Source organism: Lutjanus erythropterus, chromosome 4 (genome assembly GCF_056507025.1).
Source record: "Lutjanus erythropterus isolate fLutEry1 chromosome 4, fLutEry1.hap2, whole genome shotgun sequence".
Taxonomy (NCBI): domain Eukaryota; kingdom Metazoa; phylum Chordata; class Actinopteri; order Lutjaniformes; family Lutjanidae; genus Lutjanus; species Lutjanus erythropterus.
In genome coordinates, this window is record NC_139320.1 from 45,025,467 (window position 1) to 45,041,797 (window position 16,331).

At 38.9% G+C, this 16,331-nt stretch overlaps 1 protein-coding gene across 1 annotated transcript; it reads left to right on the forward strand.

Moving 5' to 3' along the window:
* The first annotated feature begins 196 nt into the window (after nucleotides 1-196).
* aasdhppt (aminoadipate-semialdehyde dehydrogenase-phosphopantetheinyl transferase) lies at nucleotides 197-14,339 on the forward strand. Its single transcript, XM_084716633.1, has 7 exons — nucleotides 197-587; nucleotides 1,013-1,126; nucleotides 2,136-2,265; nucleotides 4,004-4,125; nucleotides 4,914-5,075; nucleotides 11,908-11,976; nucleotides 13,627-14,339. The coding sequence occupies exons 1-7, from the start codon at nucleotides 444-446 to the stop codon at nucleotides 13,780-13,782; spliced, it is 897 nt and encodes a 298-aa protein (XP_084572759.1). The 5' UTR covers nucleotides 197-443; the 3' UTR covers nucleotides 13,783-14,339.
* The last annotated feature ends 1,992 nt before the right edge of the window (nucleotides 14,340-16,331 follow it).

The window sequence follows — 16,331 nt, forward strand, 5'->3', positions numbered from 1 at the left end:
TCCGTGAATTTTTTCAACAATATCTATTCTCAGGTATCAGAAAACTGTCACATTCATTGAAACCCCAACGCGCTTTCATCGATTTTACAATGTTCAAGAGAGCACCTGAAGGTAACGTTTGTTGCGCACTGTTTCAATCGCCCCTATTGGTCAATCCTCCACCGCGCCCACTAATGACGACATTCAATCTCGCCGGGCTCTTCCGGGCATGTGCAGCATGCTGTCAAACCTAGAATGTAAACAAGAAGCAGAAGATTTGTGTTGTATTTTTATCAGCAGACTCCAGTTAACGGCAGCGATGTGAACCTGAATGTCTGACATGTTATATTTGCAGACGGTTTTTGTCGGTCAGAGCCTAGCTACATGCTAACGCACGATGCTAACGTTAGCTCACTGAGAAGTTTTGGAGGAGTCCAGCCGACAGACAGAGGTGAGGAGACACTATGGGCTCTGTTCGCTGGGCTTTTCGCTGTGGGTCGTGGACACCGAGCAGGTCTGACTGGCTGTTTGCTGCTCGCTGCATTCAGCGGGAGGAGAAGGACAGGATCGGACAGTTTGTGTTTGCCAAGGACGCTAAATCAGCCATGGTGAGACTCACTGCTAACTTTTCGGGTCGCACTTTATTTTACAGTACATTAATAAGACGTAGCAAATCATACTTTGGATCAAATTAGACAAAAACTAAACTTAATTAAGTCTAAAGAGGTAACAGTGGCAAATAATACACTCTCATTTATGGTACAGTTCTGCTGCAATGTGTCCCTAATTACACTCTAGTATTGTCTAATAAAGTTTGATACTATCTAATAAAGAACATGTTATTTATAGTTTTTTTCTAACATGATACAAAGTATGGCTTGTTACGTGTTATTCTGTAAAGTAAAGAGTGACCACTTTTTGTTTCAGGCTCCTTCTGCATGCTAACTTATGACCTAGCTTAAATATTTTCCCTCACAGTGAATCTTAAACACTCAGCTGTAACTCACTGACTGTCTGTCTGTTGCCCCTGCAGGCTGGCAGGTTGTTGTTGAGGAGATTTGTGTGCGAGAAGATGGGGATCCCCTGGTCAGAGGTCAGACTGGAGCGATCACCCAGAGGGAAACCTTACCTGGCAACACCAGTGAAGGTTCACATGCCCCAACTTTTTTATCTGAGTGCTTCCATATCATATATCAGTGTTACATTAGCAGCTTGCCTCATTGTATAGTGCTGTCTTCTCTGTTGTTTGCTGATAGTACACTACAGTACATGATAGCTAGTTCCCCCTTGGTAGTAGGGCTGCAACTAATAATTATTTTCATCATGAATTAATCTGTCAGTCATTTTCTCGATAGACTGATTAGTTGTTTGGTCCATAAAATGTCAGACAATGGTGGAAAATGTTGATTAGTGTTTGTCATAGCCAAGACAACGCCCTCAAAATGTCTTGTTTTGTTCACAATGCAAATATATTCAGTTTACTGTCACAGAAAAGCAAAGAAATGTGAAAATATGAACATTTTAGAAGCTAAAGTCAGAGGATTTGGACATTTTTCTCTGGAAAAAAACCCAAAACGATCAACAGTTTGAGCTTAATGTGAAAGTTAACAAATAGTCAGTTAACTGTTGCAGCTGTACTTGATAGTATTCACTAACTGCTCATCTTGTCCGGCTTTTCATTGAAGCTACCGTATATGATATTTACACTGAACAAGACTCCATATGTTTATGGCTGCACCATTTCATCAAATGGAAAATGTTCTAGATGTTTAATTAACGATTTTATACATATTTCTTCAAAATCTGTTATCTTTTGAAACTTTAAGATCCCTCTTAGAAATAAACTAAAGTTCTGTAGGTTTGAACAAAGTTTGGATGCACAGCATTTGCAGTGATAAGAGCTTTTTAAAAAAATACTAAGCCTGATGCTTATTTCTAAACCACGGCAAAAACAGTCTGAGGCACACAAAATAGTTAGATTAACAAGCTGTACACAGGTCTTGAATGAGTACATAGATCTTTTTTTAATAGGTTTGGTACTTTTGATCACATAATTAACAGATATAGTATTATTTTGAATTAATTCACTTGTAAATAGCTCCAGAAGTAATTGAAAATATCTACTGTTTGATCACTGCCCTGCTGTCTGTGTCCAGGTCGGTTCAGATTCAGACCCTGAGCCCCCAGCCTGGAGTTTCAACCTGTCCCACCAGGGGGACTACGCTGTGCTCGCCGCAGAACAGGGGCTGCAGGTCGGAGTGGATATAATGAAGACCACCATGCCAGGTAAATCCTGAGGTCAGCAGTTAAAGCGGCACTGATGATATCAACCACATTCATTCTCTTCCTCTTACCTGAACAACAGCATGGTCCCAGTTAAATAAAATCCAGCTCAACTATGCTTTCAGTGGACTGCATGTCTGAACAGGCTGCACAGTTAACTAACATTAACTTGGGGAGGTTATTTTAGGCATTTTGCTCCAAAATAGGGGTGGAGTGGAAGAGCGTAAAGACTTTCTAATCAGAAGTGTTTCCAATTCCTTAAATCCATGATTCTATTTGACAATTACAAGGTTAGCTTTCAATTCAATTTTCAGTTTAGACTTTATTTTTTTTTTAGCACTGACGGCTGCGTCATTGTTAGACTACTGAGTCTTGATTTGTAAAGATCATCAAATCACTGATTTTATGTCCAGACAACTGTCAGTTACTACAGTTACATAACATTAAGCAGTGTTTTCTTCAAAGTGTTGTTTTGTTTTTGTTTTTTCCTCAGATGTGCATCAGTTGTCCGCAAGTAGGTGGGACTTGAATGGAAAAAAATACTGCGAGAATCGCAGATCCTGCTTTTTAGGGCCCGACTGAAACAGAATTTTTGGGGCCAATGCTGATAACTGATATTAAGGAGTTAAATAAAATTCTGACACCAATATATCAGAGAATATAATATACGGAATATAGAATTGATACACAAACACAAATTTTTTGCAATGATACCTCAGAAGTGGTGAACATGTGTGACAAAGATATGTGGAGGAAGAATATCTCACAGTTTAATAACAATAATAATAATAATAATAATAATAATAATAATAATAATAATAATAATAATAAATAATAATAATAAACTTTATTGTTCAAAATGGTATCAGGCCACTGAAACAGTAAACTTTAATCATTTTTATTATTATTATTATAAACTGTAAATACTATAAATGAAACTAAAACTATAAATAAAAAACATAAATAGGGCAAAATATATGAATACATTAAACTTGAATTAAGGAAAGGGATCAAATATACACAGAATTCTTCCTATAAAGTTAACAAATAAAACTAATCTGCACTATGTTCTGTTAAAGAAATGTCCCCTGTAGTGTGAGACTTTCCAATATTTCGGCCATAAGGAAAACTCTAACATGTTTGAATTAACATGTTGCTGTCTGGATCTCTGCAAAAGCTCAAATATCACACTAAAAAAAATCTGTCAGCTGTCCATTTCCATCATCTCACACTAATGATAATTACAGCCAAATCTGTTGGTATAATCAGCCCAATCTCAGGGCAGACATGGTATTCATTATGTATTCTGCAACTTGACCACAAGGGGACACTGTTGCATTGTATATGTAAAAGTTCTAAGCCAAGGCTGCATGTGTGTGCAAATGTTTAAATATCTGTGTGTGTGTGTGTGTGTGTGTGTGTGTGTGTGTGTGTCTGACAGTCTCATTAAAGTCTGTGGTGTTATGAGATGTTTCTGTGAGAGGAAACCCTCCACACTAATCTCAAAAACTGAGTCTGTTTGGATAATCTTGAGAGCGCTTGTTTTCTATCTCTGTCTTACATCTTGATGCCTGCCTCCATCTTCCTCTCCCCTCATTTTTTTCTCCCTTCCTCTCCCTCCTTCCCTTTTCCCTTATCTCTCCATCGTCCTCCATCCATCTTTCTCTGTCTACTTCCCTTTCCTTTGGCCCTCACACCTCTCTTCCCTCTCCTCCTTCCCCCACCCCGTCTTTCCCTCCAGGTAGCAGCTCTGTGCCGGAGTTTTTCCGCATCATGACTCGTCAGTTTACAGCGTACGAGTGGAGCGTCATCCAATCGGCCGGCTCGGAGCAGCAGCAGCTCGCCGCGTTCTACCGCCACTGGGTAACCATGACAACCATACTACCCTGTCGTCACTTTGCATTGCTGCTGGGCCCCACAGGCAGTGTTTTTTTGTGCATGTGTGGAAGAAAATAACATTGCTGATGTCCTTTAAGATACACACCTATTTGTACATTTAGAACATACGTGTATTTTTCCTCATTTTCCTCCTTTTCTTACATCCTGTCCTCCTCTATCTTTGCATTTCATTCACACAGATACATCACATCCTTTCTTTCCTTTCTCTTTCTCAGTTTTTGTCCTTTTTTCCTTTCTCTCATGTATTTTCCTTCTTGCAGACACTCACACACACACACACACACACACACACACACACACACACACACACAGATGGACAGCGACAGCATCGGTGGTGCTAAGTAAAGATGTTGTGAGATTGAGAGGGTGGCACAGAGACGTCAAGCTCTGATATCATCACCACACTGTTGACTAATGGCAGAGTTCGACGGTTGCCATAGCGATTAGCCTTGTAATACTGTTATTGTGGCTCATTGGCTACTGAGCGGGCTTGGTTTTGGTTCAACACACACACACACACACACACACACACACACACATGCACAAAGTCGCTCTTTTGTATACACACTGTTCTACATGCGTGCATTGATTCCCATCTGTTGTGGTTTTAAGTTATTGTGTCACTGAGCCAAAATACACACACACACACAGAGGCTGTCCCTCTCAGCAGAAGTCATTTTATTCTTTATGTGCCTGTGATGAGTTTCTGTATGTAACACTTGACCGACTGTGTTTGCTCCCTGTCCACCCAGGCCCTGAAGGAGAGCTTCATCAAAGCCATCGGCACGGGTCTGGGCTTCAACCTGCAGAGGGTGGAGTTTCACCTGTCCTCCGAACCGCTCACACGGGGCCGGGCGCTGCGCCAGACAAAGATGCATCTAGATGAGGAAGAAGAGGAGGACTGGATATTTGAAGTGAGTCTGTTTGAATAGAGGTGTGAGGAGTAAGATGGACAAAAAAAAAATAGCTACCAGAAAAGCTAAATGTTTGTCTTTATTCCTCATGACAGATTCAAAGCTGGTTCAATTTCCAGATTTAAAAGGATTAGACGTGCAAACATGCCAAACAGGTCACTGACAGCAGTGTGGAGTTAACCTACAACTCCCATGCTCTGAAAAGGTTGCTGCGTTCTTTTCTGCCAGTGATCGATTGCCATATTGGCAATCAGCCATACCGTTTTATTTTCTCTGACTTCTACTAATGTAGCTTCTTTTAGATGTTGTGAGTTTTATTCATGTTTTTCGTACATCAGTTGGATTGTCCTTGCTGCTTTTCTGTTGCCAAAGAGGAGCTGGATAATATGTCAGATATTGTTTTGAGCACAAATTAAAGGAATAGTTGAACATTTTGAGAAAACAATTGCTTTCTTGGCGAGAGATATATGAGAATGTCATATTGTGCTGCATGATCAATTGCATATTAATCTCAATCACAGCTTTGGCTTCCCACAATTCAATGAACATGATCGACTACGATATAGAAATCTCTGCTGCATATTAAATCAAATGGTCCAGACTAGAAGAGAAATATACGACAGAGAGCAGACGGACAAACAAAAATCAAATGTCTGGAGTAGAAGGTGAAGCACTAGTCTCCTCGCAAGATATCATCATCCATTATTTGTAAACTGGGCAATATGGCATCTAAATAATATCTCAATATTGTTTGGATATTCTATGATACACATCTCAGTATACACATTTTCTCTAAAATAACATGCTGTAAATTCTCAAATGATGATTTTATACAATATGATGCTCTACTTTTGAATAAACTACCCAAAAGTATATAAAGTAGTTAAATTAGCTCAACCAAACATCTGCAGCAGTAAAGGGCAACATACACATGAAAGCAGCAGTAATATTAATCCAAACCATCATATATCATAGTAAAACACTGACAGGGACCATTTTCCTGCAGAATGACTGCTTTAAGTTGATTTTTTCACAATGAATGTTTTTATTTAGGTTTTAGAATACACAAGTTTTATTGTAGTGGAGTAAGGGCTGGGCAATATGGACAAAATCAACATATCTTGTGACAGTGTTGTAGGGATGATAATTGGTGCCTTCACAAAATGTAAAAAATAAAAATTAATAAAACTGATAGACCAGTCTAATAAGTTCAGAAAATTACACCACTTAACTGTACTCCAGCCTTTACAACAGACAACACTTATTTCATATCACAATCCAAAATCTAAGTTAATATCTAGTCTCATATTGCGATATTGATATAATATTGATATTACATCACTCAGCCCTATTTGGATATTTGTCAGATTTAGGGCAAGTGATGTTAAGCAAGAACAGATCATACGTATCATAGTGCATGAGACTTGTGTCTACACTAATTTGAAAAAAACTGAAAAAAATGCCACAAACTGAGGTACAATGAATGCATGAAGGCCAAGAAGAAAACACTGTACAGCGCATTACTGTATGAATGTAGTACAGTGTGAAAGTGAAAGCAGTGCTGTTGATTTTATTCTAGGTAAGTTTTGGTACGATCTTATTTATATAGTTGTTATTCTAGGAGATGCACTGTGAATAAGGACGAGTCTTATTTTAATGCACAGTTTTGTTTCTAAGCAGGAACGTAGCACAACATGGAAATGAAAGCAGTGCATTAAAAGTCAAAGAGCATGTGATCTCAGGATTATCCAAAATAATTGTGAGTATAATTTCTGCCACAATCGTGCAGCCCACCTCTCATATGTCTCTTAAATACGAAGCTACAGCGAGGAGGCGTTGAGCTTAACTTCAAGTGAAGGCTGGAAACAAGGGGAAACAGCTTTTGTGGCTCTGTCTGAAGGTAACCGAATCCACCTACCAGCACCTCAAATCTCACTAATTGACAAATTATATCTCTGTTTTGTGTCATCTCAGCTGGTGCCCACCGGTTGCTTGGCAACCTCACAGCAACGACAAAAGCCTCCAGGAAGTCACTGCACCCAGCCAGGAAATAGTCCCACACACAGCTCGTAGTGGTAGTAGGTGTTACACAGTGTCACATGGTGTACACACCAATTACATATGATTGTACAGGTTGAAAATCCCCTGGAAGGGAAATTATAGACCAGCCCAGCATCGCCAAACAGTTGTGGAATGCACACAAACACCAGAGAGATTATTCTGCTGTTCAATACTCTACCATGAAGGCATTAATCGGTGGTAATCTGGCAAAACCAAAGTGGCCTTGACAAAGAGCTAACATTACATTGTCTGTGGACATCAGCATGGAGTATGTTCAGTATGAATATTTGACTGTTCTTTTTCTTTCTGTTCAGTGGGCCACATTAAATTCGTCTATCGGCCTACATGAGTGTGTTTTACCAGTAAGACTTATGTTTTAAAGCTTCATCATTTCTGACGTGAAAACATCAGATTTTCACACAGTCTGAGAAAGTTTGTGTTCTCCTGTAGTTCAGGTAAAATCAACACGTCCTACATCATGCGCCCTACACGCTCTGCACTCCTTCACACCGTGAAGTAAGGGTTTACCTTGACCCAGCCTGAGCTGGTGATTGTTGGAATAGTGGAAGAACGAGCCAAGACGTTTCTGTTGAGTTTGAATGAAGCTGATGATGATTATGTTTTGCGAAAGGAGTCTGGTGAATTTGGCAAGAGCAGTAATACAGCTTCTGGTGAAACAAAGCATATCATTCTCTTTAAAAAGGTCTCGCACTGCAGTGATCCTTTCCATAATTAACCAACCAAAAACAAGCACAAGCAAACACTTATTGATCACTTACTATACCTTGCATGCACCACAGTGCAGCTGCTGCTGCAGCGCGTCAGCTGTGCTCCGTTTCTATCACTCTTCTCTGCTTCCATCACAGTTAGTTTTTTTTGTTTTCTGTAATTTTGAAATTCAGCTTACAGCCTGTCACAACGTTGCATTGCAGTGTACAATGACGCAGATAAAAGAACGAGCTGCAACTTTACCAGCCATTCATTTTTTTTAGTAAGTGTGCCAGCTAATATGAAAATGTTTTTAGGATTCCCCCTAATTCCCCATAAAAATGATGCTCCTGTGTATTTTTGTAAGCTTCTATCTGTTTTATCCTGTGCCTGAAGAGTACACCGACTGACAAAGAGGAAAAAATGGATATTTGACTGGAAAGGTCGCAGACTAATGATTTGAAACTTCAGCTATCAGAGGGCAGTCCTAATTTACAATAGTTTAATAATTACTGCTTGCTTGCTTCTTATTAGTCGGTCTTGTGGCATATTTTTAGAATAGTAACCTGAGTAGAAGCAGTTTGACTCAGCATTTAGGAAATCAATGAGCTTAAAAGCAGTGCTTCAAAGGACCCAGCAGCTGTGCTGAGGGGTCCTCTGCTCCCCAGTGGCTGCCCCCTTGAAAGCATCTGCAAAGTGAATCACAGGTGGTCTCACAGAGAAATACACAGAGACTGCAATAGGGGGGCTCTCAAGTGGCCCTCTAGCCTTCCTAACACCGTGACAAGAGATTAGAGGAGTGTCAGAGCAGAAGAATCATCTACTGCCATCACTCCTCTCACTCTCCTTCCATTTTCCATCTCCTCTTTTCTGCTCCTCTTCTCCTCTTCTCTCATCATCTTCATTCCTCCTTCTCTCCACTTCTCCCTCTGTTTTCTCCAGTATCCTCTCTCTTTGCTCTCTTCTTTCGCCTCCTCTGTATGCCCCCCCCCCCCCCCCCCCCCCTTCCTGCTCTCGTTTCTTCCTTCATGCCCAGTGGCAGAGAGATTAACAAGTGACTGCTAAAAGGTTACCGCTGGTTTGAAAAGCCTGATGTCTCCTCTCCTCTCCTCCCTCTCGGGGTCATGGAGGCTTAATGCTGTTTTAGTGTCAGTGTTTTAACACCAGTGAATAACAGTTCACTCACATCGATCACAGGTAGAAAGTAATGCACGAGTCCTCTTTTTAACTATAGATTGTAAGTGCAGTGAGAGTGATATACAGCATGAAGCAAGAATCAGCGAAACAATAAGTTATGGAAAGAAAAGTGGATGTTATTATTTTCTTATATGAAATGAGAAAAACTTCCCCACATTGTCTCATTTACTTATGTTTTAAATGACCTTCATCTGGTGTTTGAACAAGTGTGACAACAGTTTCATATGAATACATACTGTAGGTGCCAGACAGATTGTCCAACAAACTACAAACCTTCAAAATGATCTCAGTTGTTCCATGAAACAACTTGACAAAATGCACAAATGACCAACATAGAAAAAAAATAAAACAAAATATATAATTAGATTAAGAAATTAACTGCTCTTCAAAATGCTAATCTGTAACTATTTTGATTATCAAACAGTTGTTTGATGTCATAATGTATGATCTTTTCTGTGTTTTGTATCTTTGTATTTGCATATCCTCTGGTTTTGAACTGTTTCTTTGACGAACAGTTGTTTGTGATTTCTGTTTCTGTGCCAAACACAGAACACACATTTATTGTTGCTTTACAGTATATTTAATCAATGCATTTTATCATCTATGGAATAACTTAATGACCTAATGTTGTCCAAACAATAAGGGGAAAAAAAGCAGATTGGGGTGTAATACTATGTGTATACCAAAGTATGCAAGTCTGGTTAGAAACCATTGAAATAAGTGACAGCAGAAAGTCCCAGCTGGTGTTGTTAAGTACGATTGGTAATGACAAATACACCAAGTTCTTAACTCTGAATAATAACAACAACTTAACAAAGATCAATAATAATAAGCTCTGTGCTTCACATAAAAGAAAATCATAACATTTACAATAAAAAAAAGGATGTGTGCTCTCCTTGTGGGTATACAGCTGCCTCAGCAGGAGGTGCGTGAGAGGAAAAATGTAATAGCAGTGTAATGGTGTCATTTTGGTAGTTTTATTATTCCTGCTAGGTTTCAGGGCAGTTCTCTGTCTCTCTGTCTTCAGTCAGTTGGAGAGTCCACTGTATCCGTCTCTGAGCCTTTGCATGTGTCTTTCTCTTTGCTCTTCATGTGGCAGATTGTGTGTAACTTTATTTCAGTTTGATTCATTCTTGCAGTATCTTTAATAGCATCTGAATGCTCCGCCTTCGCCATGGCAACAGCTATAAATAGACTATGTTGCTTTTTTTATTGGAACACAAAATAAATCGTAAATATATCTTGCTTTACAAACATAATAGTAACCCTAAATTTATAATGAACATAACACATATGCATACATCATGTACATAAGCCCTTAGTATTATATGAGAAATTAATTCTAAGTTCAGATTAAACATTTCATCCTATTGCAGGAAATAAAATGAAATACAAAGGAAAAGTCAGCTCATATTAACTCATGATGTCATAAAACAATCACAGCTCAGTATCTCATATCTTTGTTATTGCCAGGAGCTCCCATTTATTTATACCTAATTTAAAAATGATCTTTTCCTACAAATAATAATGCCTGAGAAAAGACACAAATGACCTCAAACAAAATTTTTTTTTGTTTGTTTGTTTGTTTGTTTTTGATGTGTTGAATATCTAAATTTTGCCAAGCAGCACAACAGTGAAGGTTTTATTGTTTTGGGGGTGGTCAGGATGTAGAAGGGGATGCATGGCCTTAAAAGTTTGGGGGCCACTGTGTTAGACTATAAAATGAAGGACATAATAAGATTAAAATAGTTTATAACATCACATTAAGCAGGAGCTCAGGAGCTGAAGTGTTCAAGGATAAAATAAAATCTTGCATTTTTGAAGTTTAAGTAAATTGTAATTACTCAAAGGCATGTGCTCCACAACGTGCAGACTGTGGCTTCAGCCTGCAGCAGCTCACCTCAGTGACGCTGGTCGTCTCTTTGGAAATCCTTAAGAACAGCAGCACACATCATTATTTGTGATCAGCGAATGATTGCAGTGGCCCTGGGAGGCCGAATGATTTCGAACTGAATCAATTTCCTGGATTTGTCTTAAATACAAATGGACGCGCTCAGAGCTCAGACAGACGAGATGAGCAGCAGTGCTGTCAATTGTGTGTCCTCTGGCTCGCTGCGTGCTGATTGGCTAGATCAGTGAGCAACTAAGAGACTTATTGCTTCCTGCTGACCTTTGGTGATGTCACCCCTGCAGCTTCCTGACACAGACGCTGAGGGACATAATAACATGAAAAAAACAGACTGCAACAAAGCCAGTGTTTTTTTCTTTTTAACAGCAAAGTGACAAACATTTCAGACTCAAATACTGTCTCTAGGATTTATCTATCTAGGAATATAGGATGCGATATCACCATATATACAGTAGGTCAAGCATTTAAGCAAGGAGGACACCAGTAGAAAAAACCCTGCATAGATTCACGTACACGTGGCTGGAAAACTGGATTTAAATCTGATTTTGCCACATGTATTAATCATATATGCCACAGAACTGATTTATATCTTCAAACTAGGCACTGACATTTTTCATACTTGAATGCGTGATGTTTTCTGGTATCGCAGGCACCGCTTATGCTTTGGAAACAGCATGCGGCTTCAAAACGCAGTGGTTATCTGACTGAACCTTCACTCACTCCTTCAAAACCATGCAAACATACACTAGATGTCCACATGCATGTATGCAGATAACGCACAAGTGGACGCATCCTGATAAGGAAGCACATGCATTATTTGCCACATAGTACAGTATATGATCTCTTATGTAGTATTTGTAAGTATTTGCTCTGAATTTAAATGAGTGTAAAGGTGTTTTTTTATTCAGTACAACATGCAGGCTAATATATGTCTATGTGCTGTGTGTGTGTTTGCAGGAGAGCTTGTTGGATGCTGACCATCACGTTGCTGTAGCACTGGGACCAGCAGACAAACCACGCTCTGCAGTAAGTACTCCTAACATCCACATGATGCTCTCGTTCAGAATGACTGACCATTTATGTCAGGATGAGTGATTAAAGGGTAGATTTATAGGGTTAGATAAGAAATGTTTCATTTGCAGCCAAAATGTAGGGGACACATAAGAGGTGACAGCACCGTAAAAAGGCCATGTTAACCTATTGACTGTTCTTAAGTCCTGCCCCTTTTCGCCCTGTACTCCAGTGACAGTTGAGCAAGTTTGGTACCTCAGTCAACTTTCTCCTTTTCTGTTTCCTGTACTTAGACAAGTTGTGTACTTAATTCATCTATCTTGAAAACGAAACCAAATTCTAAAGACTGTTAAAAGATGTGGCTGGGGGACCCTGTGAAAGAGACACATTACATCATAAAATAATAAAATGCTAACAAACCAGCCAGCTAATTTACATGAATCCTTAGCCAGCAGTTAGCTAGTGTTTTGCTAACAGTAGCTAGTTAGTTAGTGTGTGTGTAATGATGCATCAATCTTGATCAATACATCGATTTAATATACATGCAAAATCGATGATGGATGCAAAGTGAAATTATCGTTCTATATCTTTAAGACATGCCTTTATTTTGAAATTCCCACAGCACGCCTTTGTCACAAATGTCTGGAAGAGTTCAGTCAACATTTTCGAATCATTATTTAGCTGCTATCTGTGACCATATCTGTGACAGATTTTATGATATCAGCAAATATCGTATCCTTGTCCAAAGGGTCGATATAATATATTATGATTAAACTTCTCCTCACTAGTTAGCTAGTACTGTGTCAAATTAGCTAACTTAAGATGTAACACTCCATGTCAATTTTACAGGAAAAGTGTGATTGGAAAAGAGCAAAGGAGCAGAATCACTTGTTTACCAGCATGGAAAAATACACACGAGAATTGATGTGTCACAGCGCTTCACGGTGCATCTGCCCCCCGTGTTTCTCTAAACCCCAGCAGATGATGTGCTGAAAGAGTTAAACCAAGCTGAATAACAGTGTTTGCACCTGTCTGTTGCACCTGTAACCACAGTCAACAGTGATGTGACGGTGTGCTGATACGTCCTGCAGTACACCTGCACATCACCGCTGCAAGGTGACAGTTCAAACCACCGAAGGTCAGAAAAAAACAGTGTCCTTCAGGATGTGTTATGTTGTTCTTTAAAGTGACTGTAGTTGATATTTTTCTAATAGCAATGTATCAAATGACAGTGTGAAAAAGTGTGACACTGTGAAAGGTTCTGCGCCTGCCCTCGGCTTTTACAGTGAGTTTCAGCTCATTGTCATGTTTAGCTGTTCAGCCCAGAACACCTGTTTATTGATTTTGAAAAGTGGTGTAGAAATACAGAAGAACAACTACACAAACAACAAATGCACAAGAAAAAATAGGGTCACTTTTAACCTCTCTGTTTGACACAGTGAATCTGATTTTCCTTCAGCCACCTGTGGCACTGGGGCTTCTAACATTTCATTGTTGCAGCAGTTTTCTTGCTTGGAACAAGCCGTGTCAATAATGAGTCGATAAATGAAAAAAAAAAAAACATGTTAATAACTTAATAATGAAATGAATCATCTGTTGCAGCACTATTGAACACTGCACTCCATGTCAGTGAGAAAAGACTCTCTTCTTGTCTCTTCCTCTCAGTCTCTTCCTCATCCCACCACATTCACGCTGCTGTCGTTCGGTGACCTCATCGCCTCGGCCTCGCCTCTGACAGACGAAGACTCCGCCTACTGGGACAGCTTCAAGATGAAGGCTGAAGCCCCACAGAGACAGAGAGACACACGCATGTCCGAATAACAGACTCACCTGCCATACACAAACTCACACCCTTCAGAAGTGCCAAAAAAGAAACACGTACACACTCTGACACTGAAGCTGCTTACTCATTCAACACAAGTCCAGTCAAGTCAAGTTTATTTATAAAGCAAAAATCACAGGTTTGTCTCAGAGGACGTCAGAATCCATACAGCATCTGACACCTTCTGTCTTTTCATCCTCAAACCAAAAAAAGACAAAAAAAAAAACTCCACAAAAAACTTTACACACATACAAATACTCCACACATAAATATGTTAATCAGTACATCGATATTCTGTGAATTTGATTAACTTCTTATTTAAAGTGAGATGAAGTTTTCTTTTACAAATAGAAACGGATTACATAATTTAAGGACACAATGTCTAAGATTCTTGAACGTCCCAACAGCCCTCAAACAATACATTGACTGGAGGAAATCTGTAATACAGGATGTATATAATGTATAATACGTAAGTGATGAATAAATCACAGTTGCTGATTAATGGACTATATTTAGTCAAGATTGATGCAAGTATCAAATAAAGAGTTGCACCAAGCGCCGATGTCTGTGGATAAGTGTCTGTATTTGAGATTGATCTGTCTGTGTCTTCACAGACTCATTTTTCCTCTTAAGGGCTCTGCCATTTGTCTTTTCTTCCTTTAGTCCAATTTCTCTAGCAGTTATTGTGAGTTCAGTACAAAGCAGCACACAAAGTATCCATTAAGTTTTTGATCTTTTCAGTCGTGCTCGTGTGCATTGAGTTGGATAATAATGTATTTTTAGTTCAGTATTGTTATTTATTAATATTTATTGGTATTTCAGTTTATCATGATATGCAGCGCTGCAGGAATGAGTCATAAAACCCAGAAATTAGGTAGCATATTCCCCTCATTGCAAAAAGGATATGGAGGTTGTTTTTTTTTTTTAAATGGGTTTTTGGTCAGATGCCTGAAATAAGGTCTGTGGTTCACACAGGGTTTTTTTCATTTGTTCTATGACATAAAAAATACCCCACTCTTGAATTTTAGAAGCTTTTACATGTCTTGAAAAAGGCAGTTGACTAAATGAGACTACAGAGATTTGGGACATTAAACGTCATCACATCGAACACTAGTTACCTAAGAGATGGTGACATTCAGTCAAGTCTGTCTAAACTGTTAGTTGTTGAGAAGAGTCTTAGTCGACTAAGTTTTCATTTATCCATTAACTTCATTCAGGATTATTAAAAGCTTATTAATGATTTCTTATGACTCTTAAAGAGACACTAACTCATTGTGCAAACATTCTGCATTTATTTGAAGTCTACTTAATGTGAAACAGGAAAATAACACAAGTTATGGGCCGGAACATACATTTCAAAGGACGACACCACGGCTGTAGCGTTTTTGTCAGAGAAGCAAGTAACTTTATGTTTCTTTCATCTCTGAGGACATATCGTGGTCATTTTATGTATTTATTACAGGGCATATATTACAGATTTCTCCTTTAATGCATGATCATACTTTACATATAATTTTGCCATATTGTGACATGGGTCAATATCAGAAAGACTTTCTTTGTAAAATCAATATATTGATTCCGACCACATTGTATTGTTGTTATTTGTTGTCTTTCTCACATCTTCTGTATCTAAATACCTCTCTTCTCTCTTGTCTTTTTAAACCCTCTTTCATCTTATCTTGGAAGAATTTTCTCCATCCTGTCTTCCTCCATGTTATCTCTGCCATTTTGTCTTTTTCTTTCCCTTTCTTTGTCTCTATATTGTCTCACCATCTGGTAGTATCTATTTTAATTTATTAATTTATTTAGTTGACGATCACGTTCTTCCTCTCTCTGTTTCTTTTTTTTTTGCGGTTCATCTCCGCTCCATCCTCCCCGTCTCTTGAGGACAGCTGTGTCAGTCTGCACGTTTAACCCCTCTGTCTGCATCACATTACTTTAATCACAACCTGTAATCATAAGCTTTCTCCCCTGCACGCACGGAAGGAAATGACTGGCTAGGAAGTTAGAGGTCAAGTGATATGTACGTGCAGTCGTGTCTTGCACCATGTATGTGACATTACACACCCCACCTCCCCTTGTTGCCTCTGAGGCGAACAGATACATAAACACATATGGTGGCTGCTGCCGTGTTCAACTTGTTACCGTAATTATTTGAGAGAAAATACAACATAATGACACCAAGATCAATGAGTTATGTGAATGCCAAAAGTGGCAAAAGTACACACATTATTTACCCGAGTAGAACTGCAGATACTTGTGTGTAAAAAAAAAAGAGATTATAAAATTATTAGTGATTATTAAGACCACAGGCTCCGAGATGTAAAGTATAAAAGTGAAAAATAGCCCTCTGAAGGACATTTCTGCCAGCTGTTTCAGTGTAAACCTAATTGAACCTCAAGTCGGATTAATATAACTAATTTATAATTAATTAACTATTAAACTTAAATATAAATGGGAAGTTGAGTTTGAATCAAAAACAGAAACAGAAACAGACCACATCCAAAGAGCAGGTGAAGGACAATTACATTTCTGACTGAGGAATTTA

Coding starts and splice junctions, on each gene's coding strand:
- aasdhppt (XM_084716633.1), top strand. CDS start 444: ATGGGCTCTGTTCGCTGGGCTTTTCGCTGTGGGTCGTGGACACCGAGC. Junction 1,127..2,135: donor ACCTGGCAACACCAGTGAAG/GTTCACATGCCC, acceptor GTCTGTGTCCAG/GTCGGTTCAGATTCAGACCC. Junction 11,977..13,626: donor CAGACAAACCACGCTCTGCA/GTAAGTACTCCT, acceptor TCTTCCTCTCAG/TCTCTTCCTCATCCCACCAC.